At 42.2% G+C, this 27,869-nt stretch overlaps 1 protein-coding gene across 1 annotated transcript in view; it reads right to left on the bottom strand.

The window, feature by feature from the left end:
* Positions 1 to 24,154, bottom strand: part of KLHL38 (kelch like family member 38) — a 57,305-nt gene extending 33,151 nt beyond the window's left edge. The window contains exons 1-2 of the mRNA XM_069220711.1: positions 23,932 to 24,154; positions 16,830 to 18,395 (exon numbers count right to left, since the gene is read on the bottom strand). Of these exons, the coding sequence (XP_069076812.1) occupies positions 16,830 to 18,179 (1,350 nt within the window). The 5' untranslated portion in view covers positions 18,180 to 18,395; positions 23,932 to 24,154. The remainder of the gene's footprint in view (positions 1 to 16,829; positions 18,396 to 23,931) is intronic.
* Between the last annotated feature and the right edge of the window lie 3,715 nt (positions 24,155 to 27,869).

Below are 27,869 nucleotides of genomic sequence, written 5' to 3' on the forward strand. Positions count from 1 at the left end.
AGATTTAGGTACGTCTTGTTATGTAAAACCGCTGAATCAAAGTACTTTATTTTTCACATCACTGTATTTCTAAGCCCTCAGATGTCTAAGATGTTGTTCTGTCCTTGGTGGTGAAAGCAGTTATCGTCTACTTTTGGTTGTGAACAATACCAAACAATGAACCTCTCAGCAAAGATCTATTTGTGTGGCAAAGCAAGCCCCTAGAACGTGCTAAATTCAAAATTAAAAAATTATGTCAAAATGTTTATAATCCTTCCTATGAACTAGGTCAGGATCTAAGATTTTGTGGTTGAGCCACGTGTGATGATTTCATAAACTATAAATACATTCTTGGACTATGAAAACTTGTTTTATCCCCACATTTCAAATTACCAATGTCCAAAACTTCAGTGTGTTTGAAATTACATTTAGAATAATGAAGATTACTCAAGAAAAAGGATAACTTCACTACTGGGAATCCCTTGATCTTTAACGCTTTTTGTGTGGGCATCAGGCAATGGCAATGCCAATACTACTTCCCCAGCACATTCATCCATCAGCCACTGACCAACACTGGAGAGGCATTACAAGGATCCTCTGGTGCTCGCACTGGAGGATTCCTTTTTTTTCAAAACAAGGGTGTGAGTGAAGCAGGATTGCTTTGACTTTAGTACCCGCTCCCCTCTCGCCCATCTGTGATGTTGGCATGCTGATGTCATACATTCTCCACTGAATGTGTAGAAGCCAGAAGGTGAGTGTTCTTTTACACTCCAGTGTTTTTTTAATCTCCTTCTATACCTCCCCACGTTTCACAGAGGCATGGTGGAAAGAAGAGAGTCTCCCCTTGTCAACGATGCCTCCCTGAAATGGTTTCCTGCTTGTGGATCATGGTTGTGCCGCGATCCACAAACAGGAAAGCCACAAGCCCCCCCAGGGATTCCTATGTTTGAAAGGTTGGTCCTGCGATATATAGGACAACCCTTGGGGGCAGAAACGTTTTTTTAAAAAGTGCTTTTCCTTTTGTGATGTGATCGTGCCTCACAGGATTACAAACATTAAAAAAAGATAAAGACATTTTTGTCCACCTATGGTCCTATTTTTGCCTTCAGGAACTTATACTATACAGGCAATGGCCTAGCAGTTCCCCCAACAATAAAGTTTTACATAAGCCATGGCAAAACAAGCACTGACAAATAGGTCTGGTGATCACTGTCAGCCTTTTAACTTTGCAAATGGGTATTTTGTTCTCACATTTGCTAATGGGGGGTACTTATTGTAGTGGCCAGGCCTAGTTCTGGCCCTGTCAAACTCAGATATGTTTTATTTTAATTGAGTCACATCTAAAATTGTCTCTGCTACATGTCAGTGCCATAATAAATGAACAGTGGGTGGAGTGAGCTCACTCCTTGTACTTTGAAACGTGTTGTGGTATTGGGTAAATGGCAAGGTGAAGTAATACTTAGTTTTTTTGTCTTTTTTCAGTGTCTTTGGAGAAGCTGAATAAAAAAGTGCTTTTCTTGCTTTTTTACTGTTGCACACATCTCACAGATGCACACATCCACCTATCGATCAGTGCCTTTACAATTTGTCACACACATCTCATAGTTACACCTACCTACAGACTGATTTAGATCCATACTTCTGCCTTCTACACAGGATAATGTTTTAGAAGGAAGGTTTAGGACAGCCAGCAGGGATGGCATCTTGGTGGGTGACTGCTGCCCAGGCTCTAACTCGAGATATGGAGGACACTTCCTAGCCAGGATCAGATCCTGAGACAGCATCTGAGAGAGAAGAAAATGGGGCAGAATCTGGAAGCATATTTTTCAGTTGGCGGAGTTCTAACTGATGACTCGTCTTCCAGTGATGCTGACGAACATGGTCAAGGAAGTTGTTATGCCCCTTTACAAGCACAAACTGTACACCAGAGAGAGAGCAACAGAGAGTAGTCACATGCAGCGGCAAGCACAGAACAAGTGCTCTCTTGACAACCCCAGAATTTAGTGGAGCTTCAGATTCCCTAGTTCACTGCAGACGCTGGACGTAAAGATGCAACAAATTGTTTGCCCATTGACTACGTCCATCTCTTTTTGGATGCTGATTTCCTTGAGGAAATTGTGCACCAAACAAATTTGCGTGTTGAGCAGTTTTTGAGGGAGCATGGAGGCACTCTTAAGTGTCATTCTAGAGCATACCGGTGGATTTCAACTTCACTTTGTGAGTTGAAGTAATATCTGGTTCCTTACATTCAAATCGGGGACAGTGTACAAATTTCTGGTTCCTTACATTCAAATTGGGGACAGTGTACAAACCAAGCGTACCGTTCTACTGGTCTACTCCCATGTTTTGGGCAACACCCAGCTTTGCACCGGTCATTAGCAGAAGTTGGTTTTTGCTACTGCAGCCTATGCTGCATTTCAATGATAATTCTTCTGCATTGCCCTGGGACCATCCAGACCATGACAGGTAGTTCAAAATTCGGCCTCTTGTGGAACATCTAGCTGCCAAGTTTCCAAAGTTTTATACTCCTGGAAAAAATATATTGTCATTTACACATCCTTGATCCTTTACAAAGGGTGGCTGCTGTTCAGGAAGTACATACGGAGCAAAAGAGCTTGTTTGGGATCAAATGTACATGCTGTGAGAGAACTCTACTAGTTATGTATACAGCCTGAGAGTGTATATGTGGAAGGATTCCCCTCTAAATCCTGTAGGTTCTATTCTAGGAGTCACAGTAAATATTGTATGTGGAGCTTGTACAACTACTACTTCAAAAAGGTTATAACCTTTATTTGGACAACTTCTACATGTGAGTACAAATGTTTAGTAAGCTATACAAAGCTGGCACTGCACCATGCAGTACAGTTCGATGTTGCCGCAAAGGATTCCCCCAGGAGCTTGCTTGTAAGTTCCCAAAATCCAACAGCACTGCATTGCATTCCAACAAACTGTTTGCAGTCAAATTAACTAATTAGTGGGATGTGTATGTGCTCACAACAACCCATGATGGGAAAATCTACCCAATCATGGTTTGGGATCAGTTGGCCGAAGTTCACACGTCCACCTGTATACTTGATTACAATAAGTACATGAGCGGAGTGGATAAGAATGACCATGTACTTTAGGCATAAAACGCTGTTACTATCCCCAGTGCACATTCCAACTTGCTTTATATTGTACCATACATAATTGAAGTACTGTGAAAATGATTGAGGTGGAACTGCCCTAATATGTACCTTTCAGTGGCTGTGCATGGATACATACTTTCCATGGCCCAATACTTCATTAGGAAAGCAGTCTTAAAACTTGTTTCCTCTATGAAATCATGGACGTGCTTATGGCCTGCTCAACACCTCAATCCTCCATCAGAACTTGGTAAGTGTTCTGTTTGTCAAATGACAAGTGCATTACAGTCACCACACTGCACATAACTGTGAATGGAACATGGGCCATGTTGTCACAGAGTACTTTGGGTAGCAAATTGTAAAGTCTTTAGGAGTTTTTGAAGTGCTTTTTAGGTAACTTAGGCAATCTTCACCAGCATGTTTGCCTTAGGTTTAAAGGTGGATTTGCTCCCTCAGTTTGAGGAATGTGGGCCTCAGAAGGCATTCTTGTACACCACCAACTTGAATCCACAAACTGGAAGGAGTTGGATTTAGCACAATGAGTGTGCTAATAGAGCAATGAAGACGGGTTTTCTTGAACTTCAGGTTAGTTGCAACGGAAGGCGTTAATAAAGGTTCACTTGGCAAGTACACAGAATTAGTCAAGATATTGAAGGTGATAGAGGCATGAACAGGTAGGAAAAACGTACGCTAGGTGTGCTTTGGGAGGGATATCGCGTAGGTAGAAGGCAGCCATTCGAGGTAGTAGAGATTCACATGCCGTCCCTTCATCGTCACCAAAGGACTCAATCCCATCGCCACCACACTCACTCCAGTAATCTCAAGATTCGCTCCTTGCACTCTTGTGCCCATATCCAGGGGGGCAAATTTTGGGACTTTCCAATGTTCTAATGAGTTTCAAGGCCTTACCCTGCATGCATATCCTGACTTCCAGCCAATTGGGCTCTATTTGCAAGTTACCATCCATTCACAATCCATGCTGGCTTTTGTGGAAGCCAGTCTGCACATGCTTGGAACTCCATTACCTATAATCTCCTGCTCACTGCTTCATCTCCACCCCTGCAGGCCAAGGATGGGTGCAGGAATTCAGCACACCTGTGACTGGCTGATGCTAGCATGCTCACACCTGATGCATGTGGTAACTGTGAGCCCTTTTAAGCCTCAGCTCCCTTCAGCCCAGTGTGGGTCATTGTAGCTGTTTTCTGGTGAGACCGACCCTTGTTTTCTAAAGTTTCTGAGCTATAGTTATTCCTTGTTCCTGTTCCAGTTACTTAGTTTTCCTCCCTTCTCTCCTGAGCTTTTGCTATTCTTATTTGCTGAGTTCCTGATCCATAGTTATTCCTTTTTTCCTGTTCCTGAGCTGTAGTTATTCCTTGTTCCTTAGCTGTAGTTATTCCTTGCTCTTTTTCCTGGGCTGTAGCTATCCTTATTCCTGTTTCTGAGCTGTAGCACATCCTTTTTCCTGAACTAGCACTCCCTGCAGTGCTAATTGACTCCTGAGCCTCAGCTGTTCCTTCAAATATTTCTGCCTGCTGTGTTTCGTGGATTCCTGCACCAGCACTCCTTGTGCTCCCTTGAAGCCTCTCCTTCTGTATTTTCCTTTTACTGGTCCTTGTCTTTTTTCCATTTCTATGTTCCAGTTCCTAGTTTGCTGTGTTCCTGCTGTCTGGCTTCTGGTTTCCTCGTATGCTCATTACTTGCTTTCTGCTAAGTGTGCCCTTTGTTTTCCCTTCTTTCCTGTTAAGCACTCCTCCTTGCTAGCTCCTTGTCTATCATGGTTGTGGTTAGTTCTACACCTGTGCTGTTACTGCCTTGCGTGTTCCTGTTTGATTGCCAGTGTTGGAAAGTATATTATTGGTAAGGGCAGGTAAGTACCTACACTTAGCAATAGGCCACAAATCCCCACGAGGTCCAGTCAGGTCTCAAAAAATTAATCCCAGGTCCACCCTTGGTGGCTTGGCAATGAGCAGTTAGGCTCAATTTAGGAGAAAGGTGTGTAAAGCATTTAAAAATTACAAAACAGTAAATAAGTATAACAGAAAACACGATAAAATCCAACACCAATTTATAAAAACAGATTATATTTTTATCTTTAAAATTACACTAAAACAACAAAAATCCAATAAAGGAAACCAGAGATATCCATTTTATAATAAATGTTTTAAGCGCATAGAAACTAAAAGTGACAATCTGGACATCTGGTCGCACACGATCGGGGCAAAGTCAAAATTTGAGGCCGACCATGATAAAGCACTGCTCGGCTACAGTGAGCAAGAGGCCTCAGTTAAAGTTTTACCTACGGACTTGGGCCCATATTTATACTTTTTTACTGCTGCATTTGAATCATTTTCTTGAAGCAAAAGTGGCACAAACCTACAGAATATAATTGTATTTTGTAAGTTTGCGCCGCTTTTGCGTAAAAAAATGACGCAAATGCGGCGCTAAAAAAGTATAATTATGGGCCTTAGTCTTTTTCTTGAAGATTTTCTGGACCGGGACGAAGTCACAAGTTGAATACGACCTCTCTGGTGCCCTCTTCAGATACGTGTCGCAGGAAACCTCGGTCAAGGATTCTACGTTCTGACTTAGATGATTTTTCAGGACAGAAATCTTTGTCTGGGACCAAGTTGAAATTGAAGCTGACCTCCCTGCGTCCCTCCTCTGCTCCACTGTGTGGGAAGCCTTGGTCAACTTTTTAAGTTCAGGCTTAGAAACCTTTTGGGAATTTTTTCTCTCTGATGTCGGACAACCCTCCACAGCAAGCCGATTTAGAGTCAACATCGTCAGATTCCTTTCCACGAGCCCCCGGTGAAATCCTGGAAGTCCGGGGCTCTGGAGCTTTTCAGTGGGACGCACCTGCAAGTCAGGCCGGGTCAAGGTCGACGTAAGCCGGCTTGACTCACTATGTCAAGTCGGTGCACTTATGGAGCTTTTTTTCAAAGTTGCTTCAAACTTCTGGGTCTTCTTCCAGAAGGTCTTTGAAGGTTCTTTAGGAGTCCACAACTAACTCTCAGGTTCCAGAAGCACTGAGTTGCTCCTTGGGGTTTAGGACTCCAACTCCCAGAATGCACCTGGTTCGAATCTAACAATTACCACTGGTCACTTTCTTCAGGGCTTGATGCAGGGGACTCTGGTCAGATATTTTCTACCTGTAGCATTTAGGGAGTTCCTTCTTGATGCAGAAGACAGGCAAAGTCCTTTTTGTGGTGAAGCCCACGTGTACAGCTGGTGCAGTTCTTCGGAGTGCAATGTCTAGGTGCAGGCCGGGGTCCAGCAGGGGAACCCTTCTCCTTCTTGTCTTGTTCCAGTAAAGATCTGGGGTGGGGTGAAGCTCTGCCAAATTTATCCCTGCTCCAGGGGTGGAAAGCAAGGGGGGCTCTGTCCAATCAGGTGCAGGCCACCACCCTCTTAAGAGACCACATCCTGGGACGTGTGCCAAAACTCAATCCCAGGGAGCAAAATACCTCCAAAATCAAAGATGGCAAAAATGCAATCTTAGAGTTTAGGTCTGGTTGAGCCCACCCACTGGTATGGCTAAGTTTCCCTTAACACAGCCCTTCCTTAATCTAATCAGGAGGCACCTGTCTGTCTGGGTCTGCAGAAAATGGGGGAGGTACAGTTGCTGTCCTGAATGTCCTTCCCTCCTCTGAAGACCAATTTGGCTGCTCTCCCCCCATCCTATTCTACCACCTGCTGAGGCAGATCTGCTCCCACCAGATGCTTCCTTTGTGTCAGCCCAGGCCACTTCACACCTCATCAAGGTTGTCTCACTCAGGCCTCCAGAGGCTGACCAACTAGGTGCAGGGCAATGCATGGTTGAAAATGGTCACTTTTAGAAAGAGTTCTAAAACTCTTTCTAGGTACAAGTTATATTAAAATCAACAGTGGCAAATTATTGGATGTATTAAAACCTACTACACAGGCCATATTTAGCTCCTTCCTATGGAAAATAAGACTTTATTTTTTTAAAATAAAGTCTCTCCATGTTAGCATATAGAGCCCATTCACTACATTTAGAAAAAACGAATGTAGCTATTTCCCCTCACCAGGGCTTATGAAACATCTTTTATAAAGTCCCTGTTTATAGTTACACTGCACCCAACCCCCATGGGGACACTTAGGGCATACCTTAGGGGTCATACTTATGTAACGATAAGGTAGCTTAGGACTTTGAAAGTACTTTTAATTCCAAAGTTGAATATGGGGTTAACGTTACTGCCTTTAAAATGACACTGGGCACCACAGCAGTGCACCTACAGGTGTACTACCTATGCTGGAGCATGTAAACCTACCACATACTAGGGATTTATAGGTTGACACAGACAATTATAACTAACCTAATTTGCATATGCCATTTTAATCAGAACATAGGCGCCATGGACTGGTTAGCAGGGCACCATCAGAGTCAGAAAAACACCAGCATAAGTGAAAAATGGGGGCAAAAAGTTAGGGGGCTTCTGCAATCAGCCCAGTTGTCCCACAGCCAGGATCTGTGGGCTCAGCTGACAACCTAGGTAGTGTTTCTTGTCCACTGTGAGTTTTGTCTTTCACTTACTTTTATAACATCACCATAGGGGTCAACTCCAAAGACCCTGCCTTTGCATGTGTATCCAATATATGGGAATTAGCTGCCAGAATCTGTAACAGCAATTGTGGTTGAGGAACTTACTGAGCTTCAGACTTACTGTGAGGAGCTCCAGAGTGCTTTACCCCATTCTTTATGCTGTTTTATACATGTATGTGTATGTATATATATATATATATATATATATATATATATACATATATATATATACACACATATATATATATATATATATATATATATATATATATCTTGAACGTTCGTACTGTGGTGTTAGTTAGCCTGTTCTTTCTGAGCCTTATCTCTCTATTAACTTTAATAGAGCTTCCCTTTTGGATCCCCTCTCTCCTTTGGCTCTCAGTGTGATCTTAGGCATCCCTATATCAGTATTCTGCCTCATATGTCTTCCCTGTCACCAGTCCAGCCAGCACCCTGAAAGCTCCTCATACTCAATTAATACCTCACTCAACTAAGCAGATAACTCCAAACCATACAGACCACAACAGCCAGGCTCCCCATCAACCTCCTACCATGCACACACCCTGCACCTCAAAGAGTTTCAGTGGCTCTCCATCCCCAGTTCTCTTCGAACTCCTGACACACACATTAAAAGCGTTAGACAACACTGGCCCAGCATCCCTCAAAACCGCTTCTGATTTCAGAAATCTTACATACACCTGGACTCCTACTCGCACACATTCTTTGCATATGCTGCATCAGAACAGGCAGTGGAGACATCTACCTTGTTCTGAAAGGCTGGAATGACCTGACCCTACACATCTGCACCACCTCTAAAATTGTGCATTCCGCATGAAGCTGAAAGACTCAGCTCTTCAACTAGGTGAGTTCATGGATCAGACCTCACTGCTCCTGTCTCCGTGGCAGGATACCCTCCCTTTTGATAGTGCGCTTTACAAACTCACTTAACATTACAGAGAACTCTGCATGGAATGCTACATGAATGGATCATATTAGTATCCTGCTTGCCATGTTCATTCTCTGTCAAAGCATAGAATATGTTCAGTTCACCGTATGACAAGTGCATTAAAATCACAGCACTGCACATATTATGGATAGGCATATGCCACATTCTGACTGATAACCATCTGTGCCAAACACTAATATATTTCGTAGTTCAGGACAAGCTCTTTAAGGATCTAAGGACGGTCTCCCCCAGCATGTTTCCCTTAGTTTCAAAGGTAAATATGCTCACTCAGTTTGAGGACTCTAGGCATCAATGCATCCTCACTACATGGCACAAATCACATTCACAAACTAGAAGGAGTTGGATTAAGCACTGTGAGTGTCTAAAGGTGCATGAAAGACACATCTTCTTGAGCCTCATGTGGCTCTCATGGCAGCTTTTAGTAAAGGTTCACTAGGCAAACATTCTGTAATGCTCAGAACGTTGATGGAACCAGATATACGTGACAGATAGTAAGAGCATAGTCAAACTTTTTTTTATTTCTGAAGGTTGTTCAAAAACCCACTGTCAACATGACTGGACATTTGTGTTTATGAAGCTTTGCTTGTGATGTGTTTTTATGCAAGTTGGCTGATGGCTGGGTGGGGTTTGATTGGTTGTCATACGAATGTGATGGGCCTTTGACTGGTGGCAATAAGTTGATGTGAGTGCACTGATGGGTTGGATAGGGCCCGTGGCTGGTGATATGAAAGTATTGTTGCTGGTGACTGAACGGTGTGTTAATGGACCATAAAGCACTTGGTGCCCTGACGTGACTTTATGGCTCAACTTCAGTAGTCTTGGTTTCAATATTCAGATACTGTTATTAGTATTTGTTCATTGAAGCTAACACTTCTGGATGTGTCAAAGCCAACTAGTGTAAGCGGTGGGTTACCTTAAAAAGCTTTGGCCCAAATTTATATCTGTGCAGTAAGTGGAGTATCCTTACCGCCGAGAAAATGGTTTGCATGCTCCACCAATTTGTATCTCCACACAGATTCCAGAAGTTGTCCTCATAGAAATGTGAGGAAAATGTGTGTTTCTAGTCAAGGTTTGAGGTTTACAAGGACTTCTAGGTAATAAAACCTGGAAAGAGCCTCACAGGCCCCTAGGCGTATAGTTTTCAGAAATGTGCAGGTTTGCTAGGATTTCTTAGGTGCCGGCTGAGCTATAGCTCAGTATTCAAAGCTACTCATATTGCAAAAAGACATCAATTTTCAGTACATAAAATTGATGTGCCTTTGCTGTGTTTTGGGCCCACACTGTCGCAGGCACTAGGCCTACTCACATAAGTGAAGTACCATTTTATCAGGAGACTTGAGGGAATGCTGGGTGGTAGGAAACTTGTGGCACCCCACAGATTCCAGGAGTCTTCCTCACAGAAATGTGTGGGAAGTGTGAGGTTTTTAGTCAAAGTTTGAGGTTTGCAATAGCTTCTGGGCAATAACATCTGGTGAGAACCATGCAAATCATGCACCCCTAGACTTCCCTGGGTTTCTAGCTTTCAATAATGCTCAGGTTTGCTTGGTTTCCCTAGTTGCCTACTGAGCTAGGGGCCAAACTCCACAGCTATCTACATGGCAAAAAGAGTTAGTTATCAGTGCAAAAAATGTGATGTGTCTTTGTTGCGTTTTGGGCCTATTTCTACTGTGGGCACTAGGCATACCCACACAAGTGAGGTACCCATTTTATCAGGACACTTGGGATAATGCTGGGTGGTAAGAAATATGTGGCTCCTCGCAGATTCCAGAAGTTTTACTCAAGCTAATGTAAGGAAAATGTGTGTTTTTAGTCAAAGTTTGAAGTTTGCAAGGGCTTCTGGGTAATAAAACCTGGTGAGAGCCACACAAGTCAATATGCTCCTGGACTCCCCTGGGCATCTAGTTTTAAAAAATGTGCAGATTTGCTCGATTTCCCTGGCTGTCGGATGAGTTGGGGACCACAATCTACTTTTGCCCACACTACAAAAACAAAAAAGTCATTTTTCAGAGGCAACATGTGTTGCACTCATGTGGTGTTTTGGGCTCTTTTCTCTTGCAGGCACTAGATCTGCCAACACAAGTAAGGTAACATTTTTATAGGGATACATGGGGAAATACTGGGTGGAAGGCAATTTGTGGCTCCCCGCATGCCTTAAGTTTTCCTCAGAGAATTGTGAGGAAAATGTGTGTTTTTAGTCAAAGTTAAAGGTGTGCAAGGCATCTGGGTAATAAAACCTGGGAAGAGCCACACAACCACACCTTGCATTCCCATAGGTGTCTAGTTTTTTTTTTAAATGTGCAGGTTTGCTAGGTTTCCCTAGGTGCCAGCTGAGCTAGAACCCAAAATCCACAGCTACTCACACTGCAAAGAATGGATACGTTTTTAGCGTAAAAATGCGATGGGTCCATGTTGTGTTTTGGGCCCTTTCCTGTCATGTGCACTAGGCCAACCCACACCAGAGAGATGCCATTATATTGGGAGAATGCAGGATGGTAGGAAATATGTGGCTCCTGCAAATTCTTGAAGTTTTCCTTACAGAAATTTGAGAAAAATGTGTGTTGTTACTCCAGGTTTGAGGTTTGCAAGGGCTTCTGGGTAAGAAAACCTTGGAAAAGCCACACAAGGCACCCGCCCTGGATTTCCATAGGTGTCTAGGTTTAAAATATCTGCAGGTTGGCCAGGTTTCCCATGATGCCTAGGGCCCAAAATCCACAGCTCCCACACTGTAAGAAAAAAAGGTCAGCTTTTAGTTAAAAAATATGATGTGCCCATGTTGTGTTTTGGGCCCATTCTTGTAGCGGACACTAGGCCTATCCACAAAAGTGAGGTACCACCTTTATCAGGATACATGTAGAAACACAAAGTATTAGAACATTTCTTGGTACCGACTGGATTGTTCTGAATTTGTGCCAACCAAATGTAAGCCAGTATGTAAGAAATAAGACATTTTGAAAAATGCCCTTTGAATGACATGCTAGTATGGGTACCCACAGATTAAGAGATGTACAAATAATCACTGCTGCTAAACTACATATCTGGTGTCCATTTCAGAAATAGATAGGTTTCCTTGATACCCATTTTCTCACTCTATATATTTTACCATATGACTTGCTCTATACTCGGCACACAATGAAAAACCACTGTGAGGTGCAGCTCAGTTCTTGGCTCTGAGACCCTCAAGCGCTTGGACAACCTACAAACCCTATATACCCCTGCAACCAGAGAGGTATAGCGGACACAATAGTATATTGCTTTTGTGAACCAGCCACCGTAACAAGAAGTTACAGATAAAAACATTTGCACAAATGGCTCTTAACTCTTACACATTTTCAATATTGTTTTATTTCAACACTTCTTTTTTTATTTTATCAAGCTTTGAGAGATCTACACAAATGTCACACTGCTTAATTCAGAATTGTATCTACTTTGCAGGTATCTACAACTTCCTGGGATAACTCAGTGGTTTCACACTGGTTTCAACCACAAACTAGAAGTTGGCTGGAAGCACAAACATTAGGAAAAATGGGCTACCTCTTTGAAAAATACCAAAAATTATGGTAAAAAAAATTGTTTTCATTTTGCTCTGCATGTTCCTGAAAGTTGGAAAGATGGTGACTTTAGCACAGCAAACCTTTCATTGAGGTCATTTTTAGGGAAAAAACGTACTTTTTTTCAGAGCACTGTTTTCCTATTTTCCCCCCAAAACTCACAATTTAGCTATATTTTGGCTATTTTTCTTGGTCCCTTCAGTGGAATCCACAAAGCCTAATGTGGAAAACAAATTATGGAGGCCTAAGTGGAAAGTACCCAAAATAGCCAGAAAATGGCACAGTACTGGGGTGAAAAAGACTCAACATTTAAGGGTTTAAACCCCTGTACATGACACACTAGATTTATGGCATAGCCCAGACATATCTATGCTGTTAAATACTTCCAGATCGAGCCCTTCAGTCCTTCAAGCTCTATTTGTAAGGGCACCACAGTAATCCAGGTTGTCAGGGACACCATATTCTAGTCGTGCCCATTCATTGACAATGATGCCTTCTTAGGGATACACATCATTTGAACCAATTGAATTGAGTTTTTGGATAGAAAGATTACAGTGATGTCTAAAGGGAAAAGCTGTTGTGGAATATGGTGTCTCCGGTGACACGGACCGCAGTAGCTAAATGAGCTAACCTGTGCTATACATATATTTGTTTATTTGATTCTTTTCCAAAGTAAACACAAATATGGGTTTCCTTGCACTTGGATGGAGAAGGTGCATAAGACAAAGTGGATGGCAAGACATCAAATGGAGAGGTTCATAAACAGTCAGGCTTTCAATTGTTTTCTGAACTGCAATAAATCAGGTATTTCACACAGATGAAGCAAATGGGAAATCCAGGTGGCAAGCTCTAAGACAGGAAAAGTTTGCCTGCCAAAGTTCTTGCTTTTGAAGCAAGAGCCTTTTATCAGACATATATTATAAAACCACAACACTTTGTTTTCAGAAGGACCTGCATATTTTGCTCCATGTATGTCATACAGTGTTTTGAAGGTCATGATGCTGTGACAGTGGAACATTAGCCACGCCCAGGTAGAGCCACTCTAGACTAAATGAGCCCCATCAGTAGTAACAATAGCAGTTTTCTTACCACCAACTGTAGAGTGAACTTCACTCGATGCAGCTATTTTAACTGAAAAAAGCATATGGAAGGAAGGCGGTTCTTCGAATCCTGAGATGAAAGTTAGCATCAAAATTGCTACCAAGATTATTCAACAACATCATAGGATAAGGGTTAGTGCCCCATAACTCCAGCAGAATTTGTAATTTCATTGCTCTGGTTTGTCACCTGCGACCATAACTTCCATAACTTCAGTTTAATTTTAATCATTTGCTTCCCATCCATTTTCTTGCTGCCTGTAAACAGTGCTTACATGTTGCAGCTGTGAAGTCAACCCCTCTTCAATCGAAGCAGTATCTGGATGTCATTTGCAAACATCAAAAGAAGAAGATATGAGAACACAGGAGCATGGGACAATAATGACATTGAAAAGATATGGTGAGAGGGTTAATCCTTGGGGGATCAAACAGTTAACCGTATAAATCCACTAGGTGAATGCTGGTACTCTCTTCAGGACCTTTCAGTGAGGAAGGAGTGAAATCATTTGAGGGCCCCACCCCAATGTGGGTTTCCTGAAAAGAACAGGGTGTCATTGGTTGATGATGTCAAGATATCCCAGAGATCTAAAAGCATCAAGGCATTAACAGAGCTGCAATCTGCTCATATGCTCAATCAAGCACCAACCCCATGATCTTATTGGGCCAAAGCCCATCTTGTGCATCATGCAACCAGTAGTAAGACTGGTCCACAATGTGGTCCACATCGGTGTTGCACAGTGTGACGTTTCTAGATTTTAGCAACGTGTGGGAGTAGTAATAATGGGCAGCAATGGACAGCAACTGGAAAATTAAAATTACTCTTTTTTAAGAGGGCAATCAAAATCGCCTCTTTGAATTTATTTTGTCCATGGCCTAACCATAAGGATTGACTAACAATTGTGCTCATGGGTGGCAATAGAAGGCCATCTTACTAATTGTATTGATTTGCGTAAGTGCTTTGGTATCATGATTTGAGTTTCTGTGAAGCCTTACCAATGAGCTACAATGTTATTAACCACCAGAGTAGGCTAACTCTTTGAATGCTATTTCATCTATTCCCATCCCTAAATAAAACCAACTAGCATCCATTAGGAAGCAATTAAGAAACCATAACAGATGTGCTCCGATTTCCCTGGAAATTCATAATAGATATCCACTCTCACAATAAAAAGTACCAGGAGATTAATCAATTTGCAGGCTGTAAATCACTCGCTCACCTAAAAAGTACCTGTAGCTTGAGTACCACAAAGGAAAGATGAATTGGGGCCTTCTTTGCCTTAAAGGCATGATGTAGGTGGGTATATATTATAAAGGATGTTCAGAAAAGTTCAGTGTCATCAAAATTATTACTATGTCTGGATTAAAAATGTGATATTATGACCTATTAGTAATACAAATCACACTGGCCACCATTCATGAATGATTATAATTCAGCATACAGGGCACACAATTCCACACAACTATTTCCATTAAGTACATATATAATACCAGCCACATGCAGCACTATACAGCACTATACAGTGGCATAAAGTGGTAGCGAGCGTTATATAAAAATAGTATTGTTTTCAAAGACCCTACTTTTTGTGACTGTTAAGCATGGTATTAATTATACACTACATAATGCATACTGTGCAATCACCAAGTTTTTGTACAGGATGCAAAATTTCCACACAAATAAGGCCTCAAGTGAACTGACAGTGTCACAGCAACCAGTGGTCAAACCGTCACTCATGGGACTCATAGTTTCAGAGTACATGGTGGTTTTATCACAAGAATAAAATAAACCCCTCGGGAGGTCGTAGATTTCAGAACACTTCCAATTCCTGTCCCATCTATTTAACCGGCAGTAGTATCATGGAAGCTGTAGTCACTGCTACAGACTCCACACTAGAATCAGAAGTCAGGCAGGAGAATGACAGAATTCCTTTATTAAAACCAATAATCATAAAAGGCCAGTCTGTCATGGGGCATAGCGACTATAATGGTACAGGAATATCAGGGTTTAAGTCCAAGAAGATATTCTCGCACCACTGAGGTATCACGCATCTTCTAAAGACTTCATCTGCATGCACCTCCCGGTGAACATCTTCCCAGTATACATAGTCAAGGACCGTGCCCTGCTCCTGGGCTTGCCCTTCTCAATAAATACATTAAAAAGTGGGAAAATTCGCCAAAGCCTTACAGATGTTTACCTGGGTGAGGCGTCTTGTAGAATGCAACTCAGCCTTCGTCGACAGACGTTCCAAGGTAGGCGAGCGAATCAAAGTTAAGATTTCTAATCAACAGCAATGGGCAACTTTGTGTTCTCTGATCTAGATACTCCCTTTCTCAAGGTTGGGAATAACACACCAGTTCCAAGCTGGAGTCGGAGGCATGGCATCTAGACACTCAACAGTAATCTATGCCACTGTCATTTTAGGAGATTGAAAACTGGTAAACTGTACCAACTGGAGACCCTTGATTCTCTCTGCATGGGCCACTGTCTCAACGTACACCATGGGGTGCTCAAGGTTCAGCTCTTACTAGAACGTCCTCAGTCCATATACATCCTTACACCCAGTGGTCTGGTTCACACTCCCTTTATTGTGACAGCACAATTAAAGAATATCAGTGACCTTGTTTGCAATTTGAATCTCAAATATACAAAGATTGAGTCTTTTCTTGTGGCTTCTAATGCCTTTCTTACTCATTATTTAGCTAATGGGGTTTCCAAAATATTCACCCCATCTATGAATATTTGGAGTTCAATATGTAAATAGGATCATTTTATATACTATCAGATAAATATTGAAAGCAATACACTATGAACCAGAGCCCTTGATGCAAGGTAAGTCTCTCTTACCAGTCCAGCTTTTGGCACTCAAAGTCTGAATAAGCATACATGTTAGCCTGACATTGCTCTTCAAAGGCTAGTCTCAATGTCTCTAGTTGCAGTTTCCTCTCCAGCTTTTTTAAAGTCAGACTTTTGCCAGATAATGCTACCGGCTGTGGGAGGTGTATTACAGGGTTTGCGGTTCTGTTTCTTACCCTGTCCTGGAGCTATCTACTTTATTGTATGGGTTGTTATTATTTACAGACTACTCTCTTAGATCTCTCTGGATCTATTTAGCTTTTTTCAGAGCCTTGAAATTATGTTCCAGTATCACAGGGTTCAGAAAAAGAAAACTGAATCCCATATCATGCTCATAATCTGATTCTACATTTAAAATGGATTTTAAAAAAATGAAAACTATTTCTCTTCTTTATTGCTGTGTTCTTCAGCACATGCTGATGCCTGTTTTATGAGTGTCATGAATATTTATTTCAGTGTATGCATATAACCAACATCTGCGTGAGACAACTAATGCTTTGCACCATAAGAACTACTGTTGCAAAGACTTAGCAAGAGGCATTTTTTTTCCTAAAGAAAAACACAATGTGCAGTAATGTGATAGAAAGTACTGTAGCAAATCATATCTTACATTTTTGCATTAGTTCCAAAGGAAATATCAGTTATTGATGCAATTAATATAACTATTAAGACATACTGAGGATTGACATTTACTCTACCTGTATTAGCCGGACAGGATTTTTCATGCAATCTTCGCCTCCGAAAAGATAGATTCTTTGGTCTTTTGCAGCAACAGCAGGATGAAGGACAGCAAGAGGCATATTTGCCATGGCCTCCCAGGTATTGTAAATAGTGTCATATCTCTCCACGGAACTCAAGATCCCATGGTTGTCACCAATACCTCCGATTGAAAAGATGTAGTTCTTGTAAGTCAGACTCCTGTGGGAATAGCGAGGGACAAGCATGGGCTCCCCCATCCTCCACTGATTCAATTTAAGAGACAGAATGTACACATTACAACTAACTTGCCGCTTCTCATTACTGATAGGCATCCCTCCTAAAACGTAGATGTTACTGTGCAAACCTACTGCAGTTGCCTTATAAAGTCGCAATGGTAGCTTGGCAAGACTTATCCACTGGTGGGTCTTCTCATCATACAGCAAAACGTCTCTGGTTGTCTGCTGGCTGTTCTTTCGGCCTCCCACATTAATCATGAATTCTTGCTGAGAGTATCTCCGCGGAGCATGCCACATTGGTTTAATATCCGGAGCATTTGTGCTGGAAAAACAAAACATTAGCTTCCGGGCTGTCTCCAAGTAGCTTCTGCAAACAGGGGAGGACTGAATAAGTGGATCATTGGCAATAAACTGGAAGAGGAAGGTTGGGTGGACGTACTGTATCCTGACTTTCTCAAACAAATCCTGCATGTAGCTTTTCCTTGCCTGTGGGTCGTGTTGTATCCACACCATTATGGCCTCAAACACCTGCTCTTCTTCTCCACATAAGTCATCGTCTCCAAGGTAGTTTATGAGTTCCCAAGCACAGAGCTCTTTTAGGTCTTCAGAATTCGCTACTTCAGGAAAACATTTCAAGGCCATATCTACGGCTTTACTCTTAAGATTCTCGCAGCATAAAATGTCTGACAACCTTTTAATGCTCAAACAGTTATGTGGCGTCAACTGGTCCTGGAGGTACTTAGAACAGGCCTCAAATAGCTTTGCATACTGGAACATTGACGCGGCCTCTATCAGCAACAACACATTCTCTCCTGTGATGAGAATTTCTCCAGTGTAAACATATAGGATGATTTGAGATAGAGTCTCCTGGTCAATACCCTGGATGTCCACTTTTTCTTGATGACTTTCCTTAAAGTTGTTGCAGAACATAGCCTTAAAGTAAGGGCTGCTGGAGGCGAGCACATTTCTGTGACAGGCAAATTCACAGCCACCAGCACAGATACAAACATCAGTCAATATCTTGTTCTGTCTGAAAATGTTAAATTGACGTAACAGTTCCAAGGCAAAGTTGTGATCTTGGAAAAAGAACCCCTCTAGTGATTGCTCTTCCATTGCAGACGCGGGGGTGAATCTGGTAATCTTTATAGCACACCTTACAGAGTCTGTCTCATATCTTCCAGCTCTGTTTTTGCAGCACCAAAGAGCTAAACTAAAATGAAATGATTCATCGAAAGCTGGAAACAAGGCTTACTACTTGACAGGTCAATGAACAACTTTTCCAAATGTTATTGTGATGCAGGAGGACTTGGAATTGCTTCTTCTGTCAGCCTATCAGAAAGCATAAGAGTTGGAAAGAATGCTGTTTACTCAACCCTTTAAGATAAAACTTTAGTTTTTCAAACACAGCGTTGAGTAGATCAAGGCAAGTTTACTTATTAACAACCTTAAATGTGTACACAATTAATCACAATACTAGTACAAGCATGAGTCGTATACAATAAAATATTAGACACCCCGAATCAGACTGGGATAAATAACTCTTTCATATTGCTCAATGATTTTTTTAAGGATCCTGATTACAACTAATGTATTAACATCTGAAATGTTCCAGGTGGCTGTATAATGATTTCTCAATGCCGCCATCTAAAACCTACAGACCATCATAAGATTGTGATGCAGCATTCACAAGATAGATGCTTTGCTACCCAAAAATTCCTGTGACAGAATGCACCCTAAATAATACAAGTGGGCTACCCATTAAACAACATTCACATAAATGAAAAAGGGGTTGTATAACATGAATGTTACAGTACATCGACAGTGTCTATTCAATTTTAAGTTATTTTTCCTTAGACAGATTTCCCATCTTGTTTCTTCAATATTGCGAAATATACATTTATCTGTGTGAATTTGATGCCAGCCACAGTCACTTCTTGGAGTGGGCATTTAGTATGTTGACAGATGTCAACAGAAAAAGGACTTAAAATTGAATAGACACTATCGACGTACTGTAACATTCATGTAATACAACACCTTAATCATTTATATGAATGTTGTTCAATGTAATATTAGATGTTAGGTCATTTTTTGGAATACATTTGTTTTTCATAAGAGTCCTGCGGTCATGATTTTTCTTTCCTTTGGAGTTTTGTGTTTGATTTTTTAACTGATTTGAGTTGCAAGTAATAAGCAACATTAAGGGCCAGATTACGACCTTGTCGGATAGGATACTCCTTCACAAACGTGACGGATATCCCGTCCGCCGTATTACAAGTTCCATTTTATCCTATGAAACTTGTAAAACGGCGGGCGGGATATCCGTCACGTTTGTGACGAAATATCCCATTCGCCAAGGTCATAATAAGGATCTTGGTGATTACAACTCAGCAAAACACTACAAGAATAGTATCCTTTGTTGGCACCCTTACCCGTTTGGAATGCACCCTAAGGCACACCCTTCTGGTCAGAAAATCTCATAAACCATCTTTTCATAACAGTCTATTCACCATCTTCTGTCATCTGCCAGTATGCAGACATGGTAAGTGCCCCATTTGTTCGTACAAATCAAATTAACCCATTTTTGTAATGTAGCTGATAATAAAGGCCAGTTTTTTGGCTGAAAAATTAATCAGCCAACAGACAATACACATTCTATTCCTCATCACACAATAGTTTCTCCTGGTTAGACTACATAATTACTCATCACAAGGGTGAGGGTAGATTCTGAAAGGCGACACATCAGGCTAGGGGGATCTCCGACCACTACCCTTTAAGTGTCCTGTTAAAGGGACCAGAAAAGGAATTTGTACTACTGCCGTGATTAGACCCATGGTCCTTGAAGGATAAAGGCTTCAGGGAGATATTGCATGAGGGGACAGAAGCCTACTTTGTTGAAAACCAGGGCACGGTGGATTCCCCATGTGTGTTAATGGAGGCTTTCAAGGCTGTCCGGAGGGACAAGGCCCAACCACTAATAGGCAGTATGACACAAGAGCGCAATCTCAAATGCGCTAGTCTGGAAGCCGAAATTCTAGATTTAGAAGCTAAAATACAGACCAAGGGTACGGCGACGCTTGGTCACCGGCTACGACTTTGCCAACAGGATTATAGAATATTGGCAGAGGAGAAGGCGAAATGTCACGCGTTGGCGGTGCAGCGTCGTCTCTACGATGTTGGAGATAAGGCCAATAAATTATTGGCGTGGCTAGAAAAAACAGACAGAGACCATTCCTGGGTTCTGGGTTTTGTGGATGGGCATGCTGCCTTCAGGATGACCAATGCTTCCATAGCAGAAACATTTGCAGATTATTATGAGGGCCTCTATGCGTCGACGACCTCTAGAACTGCAAACGACTGTAGTGAACTGGTGGGTGAGATAGACATGCCAACAATCAGTAGAGAGGAGAGGGACGCATTGGAGGCAGATTTATCCACGGAGGAACTGAAAGTCGCTTTGTGGAGCATACAATCCAGGAAGGCGGCAGGACCTAATGGACTGTCGATAGAAATATATAAAGGGATGGTTGACAATGTAACACCACACATGCTGGCTATGTTCCGAGAGGCACGGAACACAGAGTGTCTGCCAGCTGACCATCTTACAGCCACAATAATAGTAATACATAAAAAGAGTAAGCCTCCCACTGACTGTAACTCGTATAGACCGATATCCCTGCTAAATGTCGAAGCTAAGATGCTAGCGCCTGCCTCATTTTGAGACGTTTGTTTGGGATGCTCCATGAGACTGCACGGTTGAGATGAGACCAGACAGTGGTAATGTCGCTTGATGCAAAAATGTCATTCGATAGCATCAAGTGGAATAATTTGTTTGCCGTGCTTACACGGCTGTGATTTGGTCCTAAGTTCTGCGGATAGGCCCGGCTCTTATATCAGAAGACCATGGCCAGAGTAAAGCTCAATGGGACAGTTTCTTGGACCCAGTTCGCTCAATTTGACCGTTTTGGCACCTACTCGGGCTATAGAATTAATTGGACGAAATCATTGATTTCCCTATGTCAGGAGACGATACACAGCTCCATAAGGGGTGTCTGCCGCCTTTGGCTGAAGGGGGGTTTATGCACCTCAGGATATACATCACCTGAGACCAACAGGAGTTCTTGAGTAGGAACCTGTTCTCACAGTTGGAGTGGCTGAAAAGATGATTTTGCCCACTCGAATGCGCTCCCTTTGTCCCTGGTGGGCCGAGCAGCGTTATAAAAGATGATGACGTTGCCACACCTGATACACGTGCTACAAAATACCCCATACAAGGTCCCACAGAGTTTCTTTCAGAAAATTGACAGTGAAGTCTGATCCTTACGATGGCAGGGAGGGACACCACGTATTGCTCTAGCCAAACTTCAGGTGGAGGGTATACGATGGGGGACTCGCGATCATAGACTTAAAAAAGTACTACTGGGCATCACAACTGATGGTGATCAATGACTAGGCTTTTTTATGACAGCCAGGACCCGCTGTCTAGAGTGGGCAGAGATGCAATGGGTTGTAGAGGATATGAAGAGATCCGTTATTGGAAGGAAAGGGAGAGAGGACTACCAGATCACACTCATACAGTAGTCCGAGTATGGAGGGAGGCAAGTAAACTATTGGGTTGGAACGACAGGCTCACTGACAGGACACCCTTATGGGATAGTGATCATCTAAGTGAAGTGGGTGATTGAAAGATTTTAAGAGCTGGAAAATGATAGTCATTGAACATCTGGGAGATATTGGGAGGGATCAGGCATATATTACATTTGAATCCCTTAGTCAAGAATTCGAGTTGGCAATCTCATAACACTATAGATACCTACGGCTAGGACATGCGTTGCAATGGCACATTTTGGAGGGGGAGCCTCAACCGGACGCATCCCCACCATAGGATCATCTTTTAATGGAATACATTCCAAATAAAGTGAGCACCATTATCTATTGAAAGCGGGTCTTTAATTCCCCTGATCCATTGATGAAGTTGAGAGATTTGGGCGATCTTGAAGATGAGGAATGGTCTGAAGCAATACAAAGCCCCTGTGAAATAGCAATACGCACATGATTCAGCTCAAAATACTACACAGATCCTATTACTCCAGAACTTGGCTGGCCAAGATAGGCAGGGTGCCCATGTCGGCATGGGAGTGTGGGCTGTGAGGCACCTTCTATCATATCCTTTAGGAGTGCCCGATAATACAGGTTTATTGGAAGGGGGTGGTAGAAACTATGTTTCACATTATGTCAACTGAGCTGACATTAGACACGAAATGGCTCCTGTTATCAGTGTCGGAGGGGAGCCCTGGACTACACACCAAAAAACATGGCTGCGGTTGGCTGCAGGAGTAGCCAAGAGAAACACTGCAAGGGCTTGGGGTAGCGCCGACCCACCAAGACTTACAGACTAGAAGTCAGACTGGTGCCAAAGTGCGGAAAGGTGATCTATTAACGCCGTGGCTGCCAGAGGAAGTGAGAGAGGGTGTGAGGAGCATGGCAGACATATAGAGGGGTCTGATGGGGGAGTACAACCCCTGAGACATGTAGGCTCATTACACCAATGATGAGCAGATATTGTGTGAAATGTATATGCTGGACGTAAAACCGACATTACCAACTATGTTACGTGTCTAAAGCTGACTGTCACGATGGGTACCACTGCCCTAAGAGTTATATAAGAGGTACCAAGCATGTTTGTATGGCCTGTATGATGAGCACAGTTTGAAAAATAATAAAAAGAGTTTAAAAAAAATAATTAATCATCCATATGCTGGACCTAAGCACAAATGCACGTTTGGTGATTCACAAAGATTTTCACTTGCATTGTGTGCAAAGCGTGCATAATGCAGGAAAGGCATGCAAAACATTGTGAATCAATAAAAGAACAATTTGCGGACAGGTACAGATGCAACAAGCGCATCGTGCCTTCTACGACGCTCCAGATGCTCTAGGTCTAACAGTTAAAATATTTTCTTTCCCTTTTTGGGACTTTTCTAGTCTATGCCACAAAATCCTACTTGCTAAATACATTCTGGTCAGGTAGGAGATTTAGTAGCAAATTGTTGTTTAGCTGCATCTGGACCAGAGAGCTTTTAAAATCTGCAGACCTTTATGTGGACTTTGCTCCTTCCTTGGTGCAAATGTCTTTCATTTTTGGTCCCTGGCCACTCCAGTTTTGCCTATGTAAGTGGTGTGAAGTAAATGTTAGGTCCAACTTATTGTGCCCATTCTCAGGTTCCGTATTTGTAAGTTACACAATAGGATGCATGTGTGGTGAAAATTTCTGCTACAGCTCTTATATTTGATTATTTTTTACACCAGCAAGGTGCTCTTATTTGGACAAAGCCTGCAGCTGTGCTCATTCATTTTTTATGGGTTCAACCCAGGTCCTTAATAAGCCATTTTTCTATTGTAAAATCAAGATTGTGTTGACGTGTACGTCCTTATACATACCCAAGAAACAAGGTAACCAAAGAAGAAAAAGCTGCCAAATGGTCCCATGTCAGGTGCAACCCATTCCCACATTACAAACTAGGACTGGTGGCTCCATAGCCATAATAATAAGAACCACAACAAAACGTACCAGAAAGCAAAATGTTGTTGATCAAAAAAGCAGGTTTTAGCTACAGGTGTCACACAAAACACGGAGTCACATTAAAGTTAAAAAACAGAAATTCTGCTCCATATAAACAACAAATGCAAACTACCTAAAATTGCGCGTTTTACATTTTTAATTACTTAAAAAGACATTGAGATTTGTTGGAGGGGCAAAGAATATGTTAAAATTAAGTTCTAACAATTTTAGCCAGGTGCACGAGGTCGGCTAAAGCATGGGTATAAATTGAACAATACAACTACACAGTACACGGGACAGACTTACCTGAGAACTTTCACTTTCGACCAAGGCCGTCAGCTGTCCCACTTACTGTATTCTGCTGGCCTTGTGAGATGCCCTAAACCCACGACTGCGGGCAGAGAAGCCCAAGTGTTTCTCCCGGGGGTAAATTAATTCATCCACATAGGCATTTGCTTTTGTTCAATTCTGAAGACACTTCCCCTGCTTTCTGGTGCTTTGTAAAACAACCATGGGGCAGCGACGTACGGCAAACTACATTCCAGGCCTAATTATAGCTGCAGATGTACTTGGCACTGTTGTTGCATGTGACTTGGCCTTAGCAAAGCGGACGGCACGTACTGCGCATGCGCGAGAACTGTTTACATTTTAGAAATAGAAGCATGAACCTTTTGGCTGCAGATTTGGAAAATAGCTAAAGGCAAGCTCTCATAATCCCAGTAACCCATGAACAATTTGAATTAGCATTTTACTGCGAGCAGGATAAAGAGTGGTAAATATGTAGAAAGGAACACGTATTCTTAGGAAGAAGATTATTTAGTGCATAAGGGAGCATTCGGAGAATAGGCCTCGCAGAACAAGGATGGAGTGACATTTATTTCTAGGAAGTTTGATAAATGTCACACTCAAATGCCTCCTTCTTCGAGGAAAACGTGAAAGGCAGAGAGCGGTAGCATCTGGATCTCTAAGACAGAGGGTATTATTGGGTCACTGGTTCTCATTTTATCCAGTCGCTATGAAAAGCTGACTGCCAGAACACGATTCACCCTGGGTTCAGATTAGCGTTGCCACTTGATCGTTTTTTACTGGCATGACCAGTATTTTAGTGCCCCGGTGATACAAAGACTATCAAGGCGGTATTTGTAACTCTTACCAGTGCATACTTCAAACAGTAATTACAGGAAGAAAATACGATGTGTTCTAGATCTGCCATAATGATCCCTGACAGATAACTGAAGTACACAAAAACAGAAAGGCAATGTTACACGTAAATACAGACAATTGTATATAAAGTTCTATTTGGGTATCATTTCAAAACGTGAACAGATGGCAAGTATTTTTCTAGAAGAATGGGGACTTGTTAGGGGGCGCTGCGGCCTGGTTAGCGTCAAAATAAATGACGCTAACCAGGCAGCCGAGGCGTAGGGAAGAATGGAGTTGTGCGTCAAAGAATGGTGCAAGTCAGGTTAGCATCAAAAATATTGACACTAACCTGACTAGCATAATTGTTTGACGCACAACCCCAGTGGAAATGACTCCTGTCTTAGCAAAGACAGGAGTCATGCCCCCCTGACCAATGGCCATGCCAAGGGAACTTCTATCCCCTTGGCATGGTCATTGGGCACAGTGGCATGTAGGGGGGCCCAAGTTAGGCCCCCCTATGCCACTTAAAAAAAAAAAAAAAACTTACCTGGACTTACCAGGATGGGTCCCCCCATCCATGGGTGTCCTCCAGGGGTGGGTGAGGGTGGCAGGGGGTGTCCCTGGGTGCAGGGAAGGGCACCTGTGGACTGCTTCCATGGTCTCCCACCATGGAAATGAGCCCACAGGTCCCCTAACGCCTGCCCTGACCCAGGTGTTAAAAAATGGCGCTAATCAGGCTTAGCGCCATTTTATAACGCCCGGCTCCTCCCGTGCGTCATTTTTTAACGGGAGGATAGATAAGGCGCAAATGCCTTAGAGTCATTTTTTGCATGGGAACACCTACCTTGCATCTCATTAGCGCAAAGTAGGTTTCCACGTCCAAAAAATGACTCTCACTCCATAACTTTGACACTAGACGGGTCTAGCGCCAAAGTACAAATATGGAGTTAAGTTTGCACCGAATTTGCGTAAAAAAAATGATGCAAATCCGGCGCAAACTGAGTATAAATATGCCCCTTTGTGTTATCCATTCTCACCATCAATCCCTTTTTCTGAAGAAGATGGAACAAGTGGAGAAGAGTATAGAATACTGCTTTCATCTCCCTCCAATTCAATGAATGGGTTCTCCCTGCTAGAAGCAATTCCCTCTTTACCGTCCATTGACCCAGAGTGGTATCCTCATAATCTAGCTTGCACCCATGGTCAGAATCATCAGAGGGGGCATAATCAAGGAAATTACTTTGCTTAAGTTTGTGGAGGACATCCACCTCTGTAATTCCCGGTATATCTCATTCATTACTAGTACCAGATTTTCCAGCTCTTGTGAAACCAGAGTGCTTTGACTCAAGAAATGATGCACTACTGGACCCAGACAAAGCCTAGCCCAAGGTACCACGAAAACAAGGGATACCTATTAAGGAAATAAAAAAAGCAGAAGAAGGTACCTGACACATGCTGCTAGACTATGGTTCTTGAAGATGACTGAACCAAACCGTTGTCCAGATATGGGTGAATCATAATTCCTCTGTTGTGCAGAAGAGCAACGATCAGTGCTAAAAACGTTGCGAACACTCTTAAAGATGAGGATAACTCAAAAGGAAGTGTTCAAAACTGCAAATGGTGACCCTCCAAAGAGATCCTAACAAATTTCTGTGATGTCTACATGAAAGCAGGCTTCCTCGAGGTGCAATGCTGTCATCCACTCTTCCAGTGTTACAAGTGGAATTATCTGATGTCGTTTCTCCATGTTGTAGTGACTTTGTTTCTATAATTTGTTCAGTTTTCTTAAGTTGATTGTCAGTCTGAAATGTCCTGATAATTTTAATACAAGGGATACAAGGGAATAAAACCACTGCCCATCATTTAGTTTTGCAACAGGACAAATCAAGAGTTTGTGTTAAGGTTCTGACGTTTCTTGAGCTAAGGTGAAAAGTTGAATCAAATGTTGTGCATAAGACAGATGCTCTGGATTCAAATTCAGGGGAGTTTATTTGAATTCCAAGGAGTAGACTCCTTCGGATCTATCATCTGAAGGACTCAGGCATTTTGTAAATTTTCTTGCCTTACCTGAAGGAAATGTGAACGACGACCCCTTATCAAAGTTCTGGCACAGTATGACCACTTTTTGTATTTTCGTAGTGGATAAGGGGTCTGGAATCTTGACCGCTGGACTGAAAGGTCTGATTGAATCTACTGATTCCCATTGGGGAGTGAAACTCTCTCTGACGCTTCTGCTCAAAGCCATGTGTGGAGAGTCTGTTTTAGTTTGCGATTAGAATAAATGAGCATGCTTCCGATTTTTAAAAGGGGTGCAAAGTAACTTGTTAATGTCTTGTACAAGTACTCTGTCCCCAGAAATAGGCATATGGAGTAATCCCGACTTCTGAGCTCCCTCTGGTTTCCAATCCGTGAGATAAATATGATTTTGTTAAAACGTCCCGCCCTAGGTAATTTACTTAGTCTGGGACTCGTTTTAGGCCAATGAACCTTTTGACCCTGATTGGAGACACCTTAAGACGAGATCCCTGTCCAGCATGTCAATCAATTGATCAGTAGCCTCTTCAATATTCACAACAGCAAATCAATCAAATTAGTTAATCACATCAATATGATTTTGAAACGCAACATGAGCTTTCAGCCATGAATAACCACACAAATTTTTTAAATTTTATGATATTTATTCCCTATTGGTTACACTCTACTAGCAAGTTTATTAGTCTCAACACCAGAAAACACATCAACAGTGTTATAATGTGGCAACTCGAATACGATTTGAGCAAAGCAAAGATTATAAACATTAGAACAAAACACGGCGTCAACATGTATCTATTTAGCAGAGTATCATTAGCGCATCTATTCAGCACAGCAAAGATTCAGTCATTTTAGCTGTTTGCACCCAATATTAGTGAACTCCTTAACTAACCTCGAATTAGCATCAGCATGTTGGGCTTCATGCAAAACAATTTAGTAACACAAATTTGGAAAAACTTCTAACTATGGTCTCTGTCAAAATCAGTTGGTACCTAGAAAGGAAAGGCAAGCAGACAATTACAATTCATTATCATATAGTTACCCTCCATAATGGGTCAGCATACAGGGTC

This window comes from Pleurodeles waltl, chromosome 2_2, assembly GCF_031143425.1.
Source record: "Pleurodeles waltl isolate 20211129_DDA chromosome 2_2, aPleWal1.hap1.20221129, whole genome shotgun sequence".
NCBI lineage: Eukaryota > Metazoa > Chordata > Amphibia > Caudata > Salamandridae > Pleurodeles > Pleurodeles waltl.